At 40.2% G+C, this 16,610-nt stretch overlaps 1 protein-coding gene and 1 non-coding gene across 3 annotated transcripts in view; both read right to left on the reverse strand.

The window, feature by feature from the left end:
• Positions 1-16,610, reverse strand: part of LOC115214283 (transcription initiation factor TFIID subunit 2-like) — a 67,266-nt gene that overhangs the window by 23,706 nt on the left and 26,950 nt on the right. For both annotated transcript variants that reach the window (XM_036504636.1, XM_029783429.2), the window contains exons 10-15: positions 13,865-13,978; positions 11,223-11,322; positions 7,636-7,836; positions 4,337-4,429; positions 2,734-2,795; positions 1,527-1,641 (exon numbers count right to left, since the gene is read on the reverse strand). In XM_036504636.1, the coding sequence (XP_036360529.1) occupies positions 1,527-1,641; positions 2,734-2,795; positions 4,337-4,429; positions 7,636-7,836; positions 11,223-11,322; positions 13,865-13,978 (685 nt within the window). The remainder of the gene's footprint in view (positions 1-1,526; positions 1,642-2,733; positions 2,796-4,336; positions 4,430-7,635; positions 7,837-11,222; positions 11,323-13,864; positions 13,979-16,610) is intronic.
• Trnav-aac lies at positions 1,750-1,822 on the reverse strand. Its single transcript has one exon. It is a non-coding gene; the product is annotated as a tRNA-Val (tRNA).

Consider the following 16,610-nt stretch of genomic DNA (forward strand, 5'->3'; position numbering starts at 1 on the left):
TGGTCATGCACTATAACATTTTGCCCAGAGCTCCTACGTAAATGGACATAGTTTTTAGTATGTAGGGTCTTCCATACTTTTTAAATCTTTTTATAAAAGTGAAAGGATTTTTATCTATTTATTTCAACTGTCCACCTGCAACATTTATTAAATTGACTAGGAACACAGTTCACAATGAATATACAATACCAAACAATCTTAAATCTCCATACTTAAACTGCATTAAATTTTGGCAATCTTACCTTTACCTATTCTCAGTTACTTGAAAGGTGATGTTCCCAGCCCTCTCTTCTATTTGTTGATGGCTTTGTTTACCGACCATTGCATTTTTTCACTTAAAGGATGCTTATTTACCCATCCATTATGATATTTTGGCTGTTGTCCATTGTTTCAAATATGTTTTAGCATTGTCATTCTGGCCATTTTTAAACAATCACATATAATTCATTCCAAAGAATCAACATTTAAATAAGAGTTTTGGGCAGAGTTATGATGTAAGCATATGGTAAAACCCCTCATAACTTCTTTTATTTTCATGAATTTTTACAAATTTTTTTCGATTCTGTCTTCTGCATAATGGAATTAACACAATTATGCAAAAAACGAAAAATTGTAAAACCACTACATTTTGTAGTCATTATCTGTAATCTACTCTCAAAACACTTCAGTAGCTCTACTTTGCATTGCATGCAAACTTATATGTTCTATGATCATTAAAATACAATAACATCCACGATAACCACCCTTCAATTTGATTTTCTATTCCTAGGTTAATCGGAAACATAGATTGCCGTGCTACTCATAAACCTTCTCAGTAGTTCAATTATTTAGTGACAAAAATACCACCAAAGCAACTTAACCCTTTAGTGTTTGCATTATTCTGCCCAAATTAATGCTTTTTTATCCACTTTGTCTTGAACTAATCAGGCATCATCTTGTAGCTATGAGATTTTGATGAGGTACCTGTTCATTTTTCAAACGATATTGTAGGGTTGGTGTGAGAGACCAGATCTGGCCAGTTTGAACATAAAACAGGCAGAATATTTTTGGCCGGATATGGCCGGTTTAAATACTAAAGGGTTAAACCATCCAAAAGACGGGTGCATTTGCTAGTATATTATATATCAGATGTTAAATGATGATGAGATATACATATATATATATACACAAATACACACACACACACACACACAACATATATATACATATATGTACATATGTGTGTGTGTGTGTGTGCGTGTGTGTGTGTGCATGTGTGTGTGTGTTAGCATGGAAGGCACACATTAAATGATGATATACATTCCAACAACCAAAGAGAAGCATATATTATATTATACATAATATATATATGTATATATATATGTATATATATATATATATATATATATAATATATATATATATATAATATATATATTATATATATATATATATATATATGTCTGTATGTGTATCTGTGTAAGCTACTGCATCAAACTGGGGTTCAACAACAGTGAATAATAGTTACGTGACATCATAATAACTTACCACATATTTTAAGGATCCTTTAGCTGTATAATCTTGTTTGATTTCAAGCTCAACTACATTCCTTTTGCGGTTGAACACAAAATTCCCCATGAAGCGTGCACAGCCACTCTGACATCTGACAATGAATTAAGGACCACTGGATGTAACATTATTCTTTTACTCTTTCACTTGTTTCTGTTATTTGACCGTGGCCATGCTGGAGCACCGCCTTTTAAAAATACATAGGTTCCAGCGAGTTTTGAACTCGCGACCTTCTGCGTGTTAAGCAGATGTGATAACCACTACACCATGGAACCACGCTGTAGTATATATATTCTGCAGTACTCTATACAATACTACAGGATATATCTATAGATTTTAGACAACGCTGTATATAATTTATAGATATAAAAGTTTTGTCGTTATATATAGTATCATTGTGGACAAAGAGATCAGCAGGAATAATTTCAGTCCCATGTTGGAATTTTATCAACCAGAGTACCCTCTTTAACTATCTACAGAAATCCTGCTGATAAATCTACTATTTGTTGTCAGCATTAACTCCTATCTGGGTAGTAAACTTGTAACCAGTGATTGAACATCTTCATATTGATGGGTGCAAAGGGTGCTGGTGCCCAAGGTGGCTGTTCAGGCCAAGGGCAGTATAGAAGAGCTGGGGACATTTATCACAGGGGAGAGTTGGTGGGGGACAAGGAAGTGCGAGTTACTCTTTGTCGTCAATGTCAGATCTCTACCTTTTGATGTCAAGTCAATTCCTTCAACAATGACATGCTGCCACTTTGGGTGACCCTTGACATCTGTCTCCTAGATATTTGAGTTAATGGAGCAGTGGAGGAGAGTGGCCCTGAGCTGGTCTCAGAAACGGAATTTGAGGGCTCTGTGCAGTCTGGTGTCTGTGGCCAACTCCATGAAAAGGAGTTGGCAGGGGAGGCACATATGAGGCATACAAATGAAGTGTCCCAACCAGCAGATGCAATGCCATGCCACAGAGGCTTTAATGCTGGACAGTCTCAGTACTATTAATCACAAACCAAATAAATTGAATAGACTGGATAATGAAAATGATAAATATAAAGAAATGATAAATAAATTGGATGATGATTGACTTGCATAGTCAAGACATTCCTGACAGCTAGTTCAAGTGTGCCAACTGTACATAAAACTCTTTTAGTAACAAAATCAAGGGGTTAATTCAATAAAAGGATACACCCACTGTTCAATATAAGGTTGGATATCCTTGCCAGTTACAGTTGATATTATCCTTAAAAACTGAAAAAAAAAATTAAAATGAATTAAAATAAAATAATTTTAAAACAATACACAAACCTGCAACAGAAACAACAAAACAACCTTTTACATTTTTAATTGAAAAAATGAAAAATTATCTAAACACTTTGGATTCCAACCTGCTACAGATTGTGTCTGATTCCATGATATAAAGCTGTTTTAAAGTACATTATTTACATTATTTACAATTGATGGATATTTGTCCTCATCTTGTTTGTTGTTAACACAATGTTTCGGCTGATATACCCTCCAGCCTTCATCAGGTGTCTTGGGGAAATTTCGAAACTAGGTTCTCATTCCTAAGATATTTTTCGATGTTGTTGTTGTTATTATTATTATTATTATTATTCAGGCTACTGCCTAGAATTGAACTCAGAATCTTGGGGTTAGTAGCCCGCGCTCTTAACCACTATGCGGACAAATATCCGTCAATTGTAAATAATGTACATAATTACTCATCTCTTAAATATAGAACTGTTTTAAAGTGTTTATATTTTGATGAAAGGTTTTCAGATCACTTTAAAATTGGAAGTTTGTATTGTCGGACCAAGGGTAGTCTCAAATGGACTGGTATCAAAAGGGATACTATGTTGTCATCAAATGGTAGAATATTTTGTGGTGATCTAGTGAATGTACACAGCCTAGTGATTAAGAGGTCAGGTTAATAATTGTAAAGTAATGAGTTCAATTCCTGAACTGGGTGCTGTGTTGTGTAATAACATAGTGTAATGACCTGGATAAAAGCAAGCCAACAAATGAGGTCTCAATACAGTCATTTAACTTTCTAGAGATAGCAGAAAAATATCTCCCCACTCACATCCTAAAATTTAAGGAAAAGCAAAACAAATTATTAGATAATGTAATCTTAGGCATACCCTAAGAAAGGAGAAGCTGGTCATGGTTGGAATGTTTTGGGTCATAGATCTGTTCCAAGCAAACTGACCTAGGGAAGTGGTTAAATAGCAACTTAGATAAAACAGTTAAGCCTCTACCTGGTCACCTGCCATGCTATAAATGTTGGCAAATTCCACTCAAGCCTCACTCTATCATGTTAAAGAAGGAATTGACACATTACAAAATGTAGTCCAGAATTACTGTATACAAGATGGACTGCTTGGTAAGGTTTGGAAAAGACCTAGAGCTATATTACAACCCTACAGTGGCCACAGTCAATCACTCAGATTAACTCAATGGGAATCCCAATTTTGCAAGCTGCACAACACCTCACTAATGTCTCAAAAGACTCAGTAGAGTAGCTGCTGTTAGGAAGGACATGCAGTTACAGAAACCCTGCAAAAGCAGAAATTGGAACACAATGCAGTCCACAGACCTGTTGGATCCTGTCTAACTATCCAATCACTGCCAGCATGGAAGATGGACATTAAAGGATGATGATGATGAGGATGATGATGGTAACAGAACTCTGTGCTAATGCAAATATTTTCTTGAATGCAATGCTTCTGTAATGCAGGTGATGCGATACCTGTTGTTGAAAGTGGAATGAAATTTGTCTTGTAACTTACAGAATTTGTAGACAACAGCACGTTAGACCAGGTATTTGATCCATATTTCTGTTGAGATGCCGTAAATGCAAGTGCGAGTAATTTGTTAAAAACCTGCAAAAGAAAAAAAAAAAGAAAAAGTAAATTAATTAAATAATGAAAGAAAGAAAACAAAATTGAATATTTTTAACTTCTTTTCATACCAAACCTGCCAAGACTGTTATTGGTTTTATGATACAATCATCATCATCATCATCATCATCATAGTTTAACGTCTGCTTCCCATGCTAGCATGGGTTGGACAATTTGACTGAGGACTGGTGAATCAGATGGCTGCACCAGGCACCAATCTGATCTGGCAGAGTTTCTACAGCTGGATGCCTTTCCTAGACAACCACTCCGAGAGTGTAGTGGGTGTTTTTACGTGCCACCGGCAAACCGGCCAGTCAGGCGGTACTGGCAACAGCCATACTCAAACGGTACCTTTTATGTGCCACCTGCATAGGAGCCAGTCCAGCGGCACTAGCAACAACCTCACTCGAATGTTTTTTCACGTGCTACCAGCACAAGTGCCAGTAAGGCGACGCAGGTAATGATCACACTCGAATGGTGTTTTTTACGTGCCACCAGCACAGAGGCCAGCTTGTTGCTCTGGCAACGATCACACTCATATGTTACTCTTAGCACTCCACAAGCACAGATGTCAGTCATTGAATTTGACTTCGATCAGACTCATAATTGCTTCAAATTTTGGCACAATGCCAGCAATTTTAGGAGACTATGATAAGTAAACTAGAGACTTGACTGGTACTCTAGTTTACTGATCACAAAAGGATGAAAGGCAACAATAAGCTTGGTGGGATTTGAGCTCCGAGTGCCAGAAGAAATGCTGCTAAGCATTTTGTCAAATATACTATTAGTTCTGCCCATTAACTGCCTTTATCAGCTTAATAATGAGAATTGAAGGTAACAACTATGTACAAGAACCAGCATCATGGGTACAGATGTGAAATGTAAACAAATCGATGCGCTGGCTGTAAAATGGTTACTATTCATAGCAGATCTTTTTTTGTATTTTGATCTGGAGGAAGGGGTTGTAGCAAAGATACTATAGGCCCTCCAAGACTGGTGAGATCCATACTGTTTATGTACCTCTTCAACAGCTGCAGGAAAAATATGGAAAAAAAAGGGAATTCCAAAGAGCTGACAGTTTGTCAGAACAAATGTGGTCATTGTTATAGTAGAAATAAAGTTCTCTTTGGTAAAGAATTTTTATTCTCGTTTATTGTAAACAGGTATTAGACAGGAGTGCTCGACTCGTGAAAATTATCTTCTTCAACACAGGCTCAGGTGTGGTTGTATTGTTAAGAAGTTTGCTCCCCAACCACATGGTTTTGAGTTCAGTCCCACGCTACAACACTTGGGACAAGTGCCTCCTACTATAGACCAAGGCCAATGACAGTCTTATGAGAGGAGACAATAACACACAAACACACGTATCTACAGTGTCAGTGTTACTTAAAAAGCACCTATGCCGGTGCTGCATAAATGCACCCAAGCTAGTGGCACACAAAAAGCACCCAGCACACTCTGTTAAGTGGTTGGCATTGGGAACCATAGAAACCAAACCTCAACAGACAGCCAGAGTCTGGACAGCTCTCTGCTAAGCCAGCCAGCTCCATGCCAAACTGTCCAACCCATGCCAGCATGGAAAGCAGACATTAAATGATGATGATATATGTGTGTCTGTGTGTATAAAAAGCCCCATCCGAACATGCCAGTGCCCCCTGACTGGCTCCCATGCCAGTGGCACGTAAAAAGCATTATCCAAACACGTAAAAAGCATTATCCAAACACATAAAAAGCATTATCAATGCTTTGGCTGCCTGACTGGCTCCTGTGCTGGTGGCACGTAAAAAGCACCCACTACACTACTCTCGAAATAGTTGGCATTAGGAAGGGCATCTATCTAGGAACATTGCCAGATCAGATTGGAGCCTGGTGCAGCCACTGGTTTTCCAGACCTGTCAAACCATCCAACCCATGCCAGCGTGGAAATTGGATGTTAAACAATGACAATGATGATGATCATGATACAAGCATATATACAACAGACCTTTTTCAGTTTCCATCTACTAAATCCATCTACACAAGGTTTTGGTTAAGCTGAGGATATGGCAGAGGACACATACCATGCAGTGGGACTGAACCCCAAACTATGTAGTTACAAAGCAAAGTTCTTACCACCCACACATGTCAGCACCTTATTAGTTATAATACCAGTGAACTGTGCCTGTCTATGGTTTTTATTTACAACCACAGTACTGAAGTACTGAAGAATGCCCTCAGGAAACTGAACCTTTCAGACGAGATGACAAAGGACCGAGATACCTGGTGCCTGGCCATACTCAAGAAGACCCGTACCCTGCATCAGAAGTGTTACGACCGATCCTTCTGGTTGTCTAAAGCACCCATGGTGGTGCCACATAAAAACACTCATGTAGTGCCATGTGAAAACACCCAGTACAATCTGTAAAGTGGTTGGCATTAGGAAGGGCATTCAGCTATAGAAACCATGCCATATCAGACTGGAATCTGGTGCAGCATTCCAAACTGCAGGATTCAGCTCTGGTCACACTGTCCAACCCATTCCAGCATGAACAAGAGACATTAAATGATGATGGTGAGCCATATAGCTGGAATATTTTGACTTCGCTACATATAGAGCCCAGTTCTAGTGATGGCACATCTTTATATATAAAAGTCAAGTTGTGTGTCTGTCTCCTACGATTTAGATTCCTAACTACTCCCACATTTTGCGGTGCAGTTTAACCAAAACCGGGTATCTTATAGTCGTGATTCATATCGAGCCCTTCTGGGTATTAGCGCGCGTCTACGATGAGTCTACGATTAAAAAAAAAATTTACCATCATTTTTTTCCATTTTAATGCATTTTTTCGCTATTATATAAGGGAAGTAACTCTCTAAAAATGTCTACGATGAGTCAACGATTTTAAAAAAATTTACCATCATTTTTTTTCAATTTTTAATGCATTTTTTTGCTATTTTTTGGCTATAACTCTCTAAAAATGCTTATATAGTTATTTCCCTTACAAACCCGAGCAACGCCGGGCGATACTGCTAGTTATACATAAATCCTTTACTCTGAAGGGAGACCCAATGGCCACAAAGGCAAAGTGCCTCATGCATTGTTTGAAAATATAAAATACAAACAAAAAAAAAGCAAACAATAAAGCAAAAGAAAAAAACGAGAAAAAATACACAAATAAAAAGATAACAAAATAATGGTATTTCTTTACCTGAAGCAATAATTCGTAACCAATTCTAATTTCCAAGATTCTAATCACTAAATGAGCTTTTTTAAAGAATACATCTGCATATTTAGGGGATACAAGGTGAGAATTTTTCACTGAAAAATGTAAAGTACTTGGTTCTTTTAGAGCAGAAGGATCTAAAACAATGGCACAAGTCTTCTCATAGTCTGCAACTTCTTTCATTTCCTACAATGATAAATTAAGAAAGTAGCGAATCAACAAAGGCAAAATATAAAAATAAACATCATTTATGTTCTGATATATAACAATACTTTTAATCGATGGTGTATATTCTTTCTTTTATTCCTTTACCTGTTTCAGTCATTTGACTGCGGTCACACTGGAGCACCACTTTACAATGTTTTTGTTTTTTTTGAATTGAAGAAATCAATCCCAGGACTTACTCTTTGTAAGCCTAGTACTTAGTCTGTCGGTCACTTTTGCTGAAACACTAAGTTGCAAGGATGTAAACTTACCAACACCGGTTGTCAATGGTGGAGGGACAAACACAGACACAAAGACACACTTACATAAATATACAAACACACACACACACATAATGACAAGCTTCTTTTCAGTTTCCATCTACCAAATCTACTCACAAGGATTTGGTTGGCCCGAGGCTATAGTAGAAGACACTTGCCCAAGATTCTATGCAGTGAGACTGATCCTGGAACCATGTGATTAGGAAGCAAACCTCTTACCACACAACCATGCCTGTGCTTATCCCCACAGCCATGCCTGCACCTATATATATATGCGTAAGCTCGCGAGAAATGAAGCTAGTATGCTCCGTTGGATGTGTAATGTTAGTGTTCATAGTCGACAGAGTGTAAGTACCTTGAGAGAAAAGTTGGACCTAAGAGGAATCAGATGTTGTGTGCAAGAGAGACGATTGCGCTGGTATGGTCATGTGGTGAGAATGGATGAAGATAGGTGTGTGAAAAAGTGCCACACCCTGGCAGTTGAGGGGACCTGTGGAAGAGGTAGACCCAGGAAAACCTGGGTCGAGGTGGTGAAGCACGACCTTCGAACTCTAGGTCTCACCAAGGAAATGACCAGAGACCGAGACCTATGGAAGTATGCTGTGCGTGAGAAGACCCGGCAAGACCAGTGAGAACAATCAAAATCAAATCATATATCAGAAAGCAGGGGTTAAGTGACCCATCCGTTCGTGTCCGCTGTCAGCCTCGTCTGACACCCGTGCCGGTGATACGTAAAAGCACCATTCGCTCATGGCCGTTTGCCAGCTCTGCCTGGCCCCGTGTCGGTGGCACGTAAAAGCACCATCCGTTCGTGTTTGTTGCCAGCCTCGCCTGGCCCCGTGCCGGTGACACGTAAAAGCACCGTCCGTTCGTGGCCGTTTGCCAGCTCTGTCTGGCCCCGTGTCGGTGGCACGTAAAAGCACCATCCGTTCGTGGCCGTTAAAAGCACCATCCGTTCGTGGCCGTTTGCCAGCTCTGTCTGGCCCCGTGTCGGTGGCACGTAAAAGCACCATCCGTCCGTGTCCGTTGCCAGCCTCGGCTGGCCCCCGTGCCGGTGACACGTAAAAGCACCGTCCGCTCGTGGCCGTTTGCTAGCTCTGTCTGGCAACCGTGTCGGTGGCACGTAAAAGCACCATCCGTTCGTGTCCGTTGCCAGCATCGCCTGGCCCCGTGCCGGTGACACGTAAAAGCACCATCCGTTCGTGGCCGTTCGCCAGCTCTGTCTGGCACCTGTGCAGGTGGCACGTAAAAAACACCCACTACACTTGCGGAGTGGTTGGCGTTAGGAAGGGCATCCAGCCGTAGAAATACTGCCAGATCTGACTGGGCCTGACGAAGCCTTCCAGCTTCACAGACCCCAGTTGACCCGTCCAACCCATGCTAGCATGGAAAGCGGACGCTAAACGATGATGATGATGATATATATATATATATATATATATATATATATATATATATTCCTTCCGGTCTTTCAAAATGTGACCTCGTGTGTACTGTTGGTGATTTTTTTTCCTCTGTCTTCCCTTCTCTGGATCTTTCCTTCTCCTATGTTTCCGATGAAGAGCTCTGCTCGAAACATTAAACCCTCCTTCTTTCCTGAGCGTCCAATAATACTATATTTGTTCCACGTCCTCGCGTTGTTGTGTTTTTTGTGCTTTCTTGTTTGGAATAATTATATATATATATATACTATTGTGTCTGGGGAGAGTCATTTTCTTTTTGTGCCTTATTATGTAACACACTCACTGGTAAAATTTCCACATTTTTCTTATTTTTATTGTCCTAAAATTTTCAAACTATTGAAAAGGTTACAAGACGCAACGAAAATTTTAGGACAATAAAAATAAGAAAAACGTGAAAATTTTACTGGTGAATGTGTTACATAATAAGGCACAAAAAGAAAATTACTCTCCCCAGACACAATAGAATATGCTTCAACACACGAACTCATATAAAGAATCTTGCAAACCAAATCCAAAAACGAAATATATATATTTTAAAAAGTGTAAACCAGTTAAGAATAACTCTTTTGTTACCTTATTTCTATTAAAATATACTGCTGAGAGGCAGGAGTATGATAGAGGGGTAGGAAAAGGTGTCTTGCTGTAGAGGAAAATATGTGACTTCCTCAGCTAGAAAAAGGGAGATGTTAGGGAAGAAGTGTCAGGGCATACCCTCAAGGTACAAGAGGGAGAATGCAAGTGAGAGAGTGACAGAGGAAAAAGTGAGTGAGAATTGGGGCAGATCAGGTAAGTATGTAAGAGTGTGATATGAGCAGAAGTGGTTGTGTTGATAACTTGTTTGGTATGCTCTACTTCTTTCTTTCTTTGTTATGCTTTTATGGATGAGATAGATTTTTACAAATTTGGATTTGAGTATTTTTGTTTTCAAAGCAACCAAGCAAATGATTTTACACCTGGATGCTTTCATCTCTTTCCAGTAATTAATTGCTCAACTATGAAATATAACCATACAATTTGTTGTCAACCACGTAAGCTGTTTTAATGCCTCGACCCAGAGTAGAACTAAACAGAAAAAAAAATAGCTAGAGTACTGTATTTTACAGGCTGTACAGTTCGCAGTGAAGACACATGGCTCAGTAGTTAGAGCATCGGACTCACAATCATGAGGCAGTGAGTTCAATTCGCAGACTGGGCTGTATGTTGTTTTCTTAAGCAAGATATTTTATTTCATGTTGCTCCAGTTCACTCAGCTGTAGAAATGCCAAGCTGTATCAGCCCTTGTTTTTCCCTCAGATAACATCAGTGGCATGGAGAGGAGAGCTGGTACGCATGAGTGACTGCTGGTCTTCCATAAACAACCTTACCCAGACTTGTGCCTCAGAGGGGAACTTTCTACATACAAACCCATGGTCATTCATGTATGAAGGTGGTCTTTATGTTTTACCCTTTACAGTTCATAAACTTATAAGGCACACCTCAATTTTGGCAGGCCCATTCTCAAACCACCACTTGCCAATAACCTAAACCCAAAACCCTTTTTCACCTAAAAACATATACAGTTCACCCAACAGGTTACCATATCGAGGTTTTTCTTCTTAATTTTCTTTTTTTGTAATTTGCTTACCTTTGAGATAAAATAGCGATATTCATTGTTTCCAAAGGATCTTTTAACAAACAGTCCAGTTAAATAACCTGCTATACCTTTGGTGAGCCAAGCATCAGTCCTGCCAATAAAAAAAAGAAAAGACCATTTAAAGACCTAACTATCATCATCATTGTTTTAATGTCCACTTTTCCATGCTAGCATGGGTTGGACAGAGTTTGAGAAAGATTTTCTACAACCAGATACCTTTCTTGCTGCTAATTCTTATTTGTTTTCAAGTAAAGTAATATCACCGAATGTCTACACATATTTTCACAGAATACTGGAAATCAATGACACTCATCTACAACAAATATGTGATGTCAATGAATGTCACTGATTCCCAGTATTCTGCAAAAACATGCGTTCCTCTACAGCAAGACACCTGTTTCCACCTATCTGTCTCTCTTATTTCTATATTGCCAACAAGGGGCTATACATAAAGGGGACAAACAAGGACAGACAAAGGGATTAAGTCGATTGCATCGACCCCAGTGCGTAACTGGTACTTAATTTGTCAGCCCTGAAAGGATGAAAGGCAAAGTCAACCTCGGCGGAATTTGAACTCAGAATGTAACGGCAGACGAAATACCTATTTCTTTACTACCCACAAGGGGCTAAACACAGAGAGGACAAACAAGGACAGACAAACAGATTAAGTCAATAATATCGACAACCAGTGCATAACTGGTATTTATTTAATCGACCCTGAAAGGATGAAAGGCAAAGTCGACCTCGGTGGAATTTGAACTCAGAATGTAGCGGCAGATGAAATACCGCTAAGCATTTCGCCCAGCGTGCTAACATTTCTGCCAGCTCGCCTTCTCTCTGTCACACTCTAGACTTTCATCATCTGACACAAGATCACCTCCTCCAATGCTCCCTCTCCTCTCAAAGATTCTTTGTCTTCCAAGTTGATTGGTAGCCCTGCCACATAAAAAGCATCTTGTCTACACTGTAAAGTGACTGGCATTTGGAAGGGCATCCAACTGTAAAAACCATGCCAAAACTGACCTCGCATTTGCTGGTGCCACGTAAAAAGCACAGTTCACTCTGTAGTGTGGTTAGTGTTAGGAAGGGCATCCATGCCAAAACAGACACAGACATCTGGTGCAGTCCTCCGCCTGGCCAACTCCTGTCAAACTGTCCAACCCATGCCAGCATGGAAGGCAGATGTTAAATACTGATGATGATGATATATATGATGGGCTTCTTTCAGTTTCCATCTCACAAATCCACTCAAGGTTTTGTTGGTCCAAGGCTATAGTAGACAACAACTTGCCCAAGGTGCCACTCAGTAGAACCAGACCCAAAACCATGTGATTGGGAAATAAATTTCTCAACTACACAGCCACACTTGCACCCATTATTCATATTTTGTTATTTGTTTTCTAAATGGTTTTACATGTCGGCAGATGATTCTGCGATATGATTATACCAAATGAACAGCTCTTTCTAAAAGGAAAATGGGGAAAAGCATTTTGGGTTTTTTTTTCAGAGGGATAGAAGTACCTGTGACCATTCTACAGAGTTCCCAAGTCTGGGAGAAAATGGGAAAGCTCTTAATATCATCATACCAAAGACCCAGTCCAAATACTCACAACAGAGAGAACTCCATTAAAAGCAAACAAGCCTGGATGGTGCTGAGAAACCAGGTAGCAATTACAATAGACATGTAAAGGCAAGTATCTTGTTTAAGGGAAATCAAAATCAAATTCAATGACTGGCATCCGTGCTAGTGGAGCACTAAGAGCACCATCTGAGCGTGATCATTGCCAGAGCAGCTAACTGGCTTCTGTACCGGTGGCACGTAAAAAGCACCATTCGAACATAATTATTACCAGCGTCGCCTTACTGGCACGTGAAAAAAACATTCGAGCGAAGTCGCTGCCAGTGCCACTGGACTGGCTCCTATGCAGGTGGCACATAAAAAACACCATTTGAGCGTGGCCGTTGCCAGTACTGCCCGACTGGCTCTCATGCTGGTGACACATAAAAGCACCCACTACACTCACGGAGTGGTTGGCGTTAGGAAGGGCATCCAGCTGTAGAAACTCTGCCAGATCAGATTGGAGCCTGGTGCAGCCATCTGGTTCGTCAGACCTCAGTCAAATCGTCCAACCCATGCTAGCGTGGAAAGCGGACGTTAAACGATGATGATGATGATGATGAGTTCAATAGCTTCTATTAAGAATGCATGTGTGTGTATGTGCATAAATGTGTGTATGTGTGTAAATAAAGAGAAAAAGATAAATGATTGGTCTCAAATTTTGCCAGAGGGCTGGCAGTTTTGTGGAAGGGGGTAAGTTGATTACATCAACCCTGGTGCTCTACTGATATTTATTTTACCGACCCCGAATGTATGAAAGGTGAAGTTGACCTTAGCAGAATTTGAACTGAGAGTGTAAAGACAGACAAAATAGGATTAAGCATCTTGCCCTGCAAAGATTGTGCAGCTCACTAGCTTAAGTGAAAGGGATTAATTATGAAAACAACTAAAATAAGCAGGTTATTTCAAAATATTAAAAAAATAAAAATAAAATAAAAACGGTAGTGGGGAAGAAATTCAATGTGAAGAAACAAGGGCAGAACCAGCAGAAATGGAAATAAAAATTCCTACTTACCATGAGTGCATTGTTATGAAGTTACCAAAGAACTGTTGTGCCACAGCAAATGCCATGAGGTGACGAGATATCAGAGTTTGGTCAATGACACGAGTGGAATGGAGAAGTGACGTACTGAAAACAGATTAAGATTCCATAATCATTGTCATGCACTCAGAAATGCAAAATGTGGATTGTCAGAAAGAAAAATACATACAAAAAAATAACAAAAATACAAACAAAAAGACCAGTTTCCACTCTCAAAACAGGATTCTTCACTCACATCTGCAATGTTGTTATTTTGAAAAAGTCTGCGTTAGGTGCAGGTGTGTCTGTGTGGTTAGCAGTTTGTTTCCCAACATCGTGGTTCCAGGTTCAGTCCTACTGTATGGTACCTTGGACAAATGTCTTCTACTATAGCCCTAGGCCAACAAAGCCTTGTGAGAGGATTTAGTAACCAGAAACTCAGTTTGTATGTGTGTGTGTGTGTGTGTGTGTGTGTGTGTGTGCGTGCATGCGTGTGTGTGCGTGTATGTTTGGGTTGGTTTCCTACAAACACTTATCAATCAGTGTTGGTTTGCTAACGTCCTCACAACTTAGCAGATCGGCAAATGAAACCGATAGAATAAGTACCAGGTTTAAAATAAATAAATAAATAAATAAATAAATAGATCGATAAATCCTGGGGTCGATTCGTTTCACTAAAACCATTCAAAGCAATGCTACAGCATGACCACAGTCGTGACTGAAACAAACAACAGGCAAAAGATAAAAGACAAATTGATTTTCATGGAGTTATCTCCCTTGCTTCCTGCTGATTATTTTTTTAAAAACATCTACTGAGAACTTTTGCCTATACATAAATACATACACATAATAGCAAAAATGGGCCGAGGTTCACTACAGATGTTTCAGACGCATGTTTGATTGAGGCACAAATCAATTACATCATGAAGAGATAATAAGTATATTGATCTGTTCATGTACATGTAAGTGATAGGACAAGTTCGTATATACAGTTGATACACAAATATGCTGTTCTCGATCCTACCTCGGTATACTTTTTTTATTAAAATATCTTGACGCTATTGGATCCTACAAATAATAATAATAATAATAATAACAATAATAATAATAACAACAACAATATATATGTCTGTGTATGTATGTGTGTGTGGGTGCATGTATATATATATATATATATAGATATATAACAAAAGGGACATTAGCCATAGGGACAGGGCAGGGCGGTGGGGGTGTTACTGATGCATTTAGCCCCAGGCGATCATCAACGTCACCAGATAGGCTGACACAATGAAGAATCGAATACCGCAGCTCATAGTAGAGAACTTTTTGCCCACTCAAGATCGGCAATAATATATGGCAAGGCTGAATCCACCTGTGATACAGGCATAAACCGCCTAAAAGATGACATTAATTTTGTTTCCGTTTTGGTTGGAAAATTGTTCTCTGTGAACGAAAATGTCAGTGTTCTTAAGGTCGCTCGGCTAGGAAGATTCCAAGCGAACCCAACCGCAGATACTAGACCACGCCCAATAAGGGTAATCTTTTCTTCTGATCGGGAGGCTTCAGTCTTTCTGAACAGAGCTCAGACGCATGCCTGGGAGGACCCCAATATGGGTTTTCGCGAGGAATACTCACTAAGAGAGAGAATTCGCCGGAGGAACCTGATATCCGAGCTAAAGATGAGGAAACAAATGGGAGAGAAGGGTTTACGAATCCAAGATGGACAGATAATCAAGTCCTACCTCTGCTGTAGTGCTGACAGGGAAAGTGATGTGAGGGCAAATCGAAGTGAAGTTGATACCCCCGTCAACGATGCTATCTCTGATGCCCTTTATTCTGCTTGTTCCCCAACTCCCGCCCCTCAGACTTCACAGCTCAGCATCGTCTACACCAACTCGTGCTCCTTATTCCCAAAGTTCAGTGAACTATTTACACTGGCCCTACGCGACTCCCCTGATGTGATAGCTATCACCGAGACTTGGCTGACTCCAGCAGTAAAGGACTCAGAGATCCACCTGCAGGGCTACGTCCTTTTCAGATGTGACAGAGGAAAAAGGCAAGGTGGAGGTGTTGCTGTGTATGTTAAGTCTGAGCACAAACCGTCCTGCGGTATTCTACCCACAAATGCTCAACCTACAACCAAATTCGATGCCGTCTATTGCAAGCTGAGCCTATCTGAGTTTTGCCTGCCCGTGTTGGCTGTCTACAGGCCGCCTCTAGCCGACCCCCAGGACGATGCTCATCTACTCGAAGCGATAAGATTCGTTTCAGCTTCGCATGACTGCTTGGTACTAGGCGACTTCAACGCTCCCACGATCGATTGGCCCGCATCAATTTGTACAACATCTTCCCGGTTCGGCCAGGCCCTTCTTGACGTGGCTGAAGATTGTTTTCTATCGCAACATGTTGAATATCCGACATGGCATCGGTCTGGGCAGCAGCCATCTATGCTAGATCTGGTATTCTCCCGCTATCCAAGATCAGTGTCAGACGTATCTGTGTGCACCCCTCTTGCCAAGAGTGATCATGCGGTCCTGAAGTTCGTCATGCACACAACTTTTTCCACGCCCACGATTACTTCGCTGCCACGTAGAGTCTTCTCTGCAATTAATCTTGAAATTCTAACCGAGGCTTCCGCGCTTCTGACTGGCGTTCCCTGATGACGTTGTCCTCAGTTGACGAACTATGGTCATCCCTCAAAGCATATGTAATCTGTTTGACTGACCAGGCAGTTCCCGTT

This window comes from Octopus sinensis, linkage group LG7, assembly GCF_006345805.1.
Source record: "Octopus sinensis linkage group LG7, ASM634580v1, whole genome shotgun sequence".
Classification (NCBI taxonomy): Eukaryota; Metazoa; Mollusca; class Cephalopoda; order Octopoda; family Octopodidae; genus Octopus; species Octopus sinensis.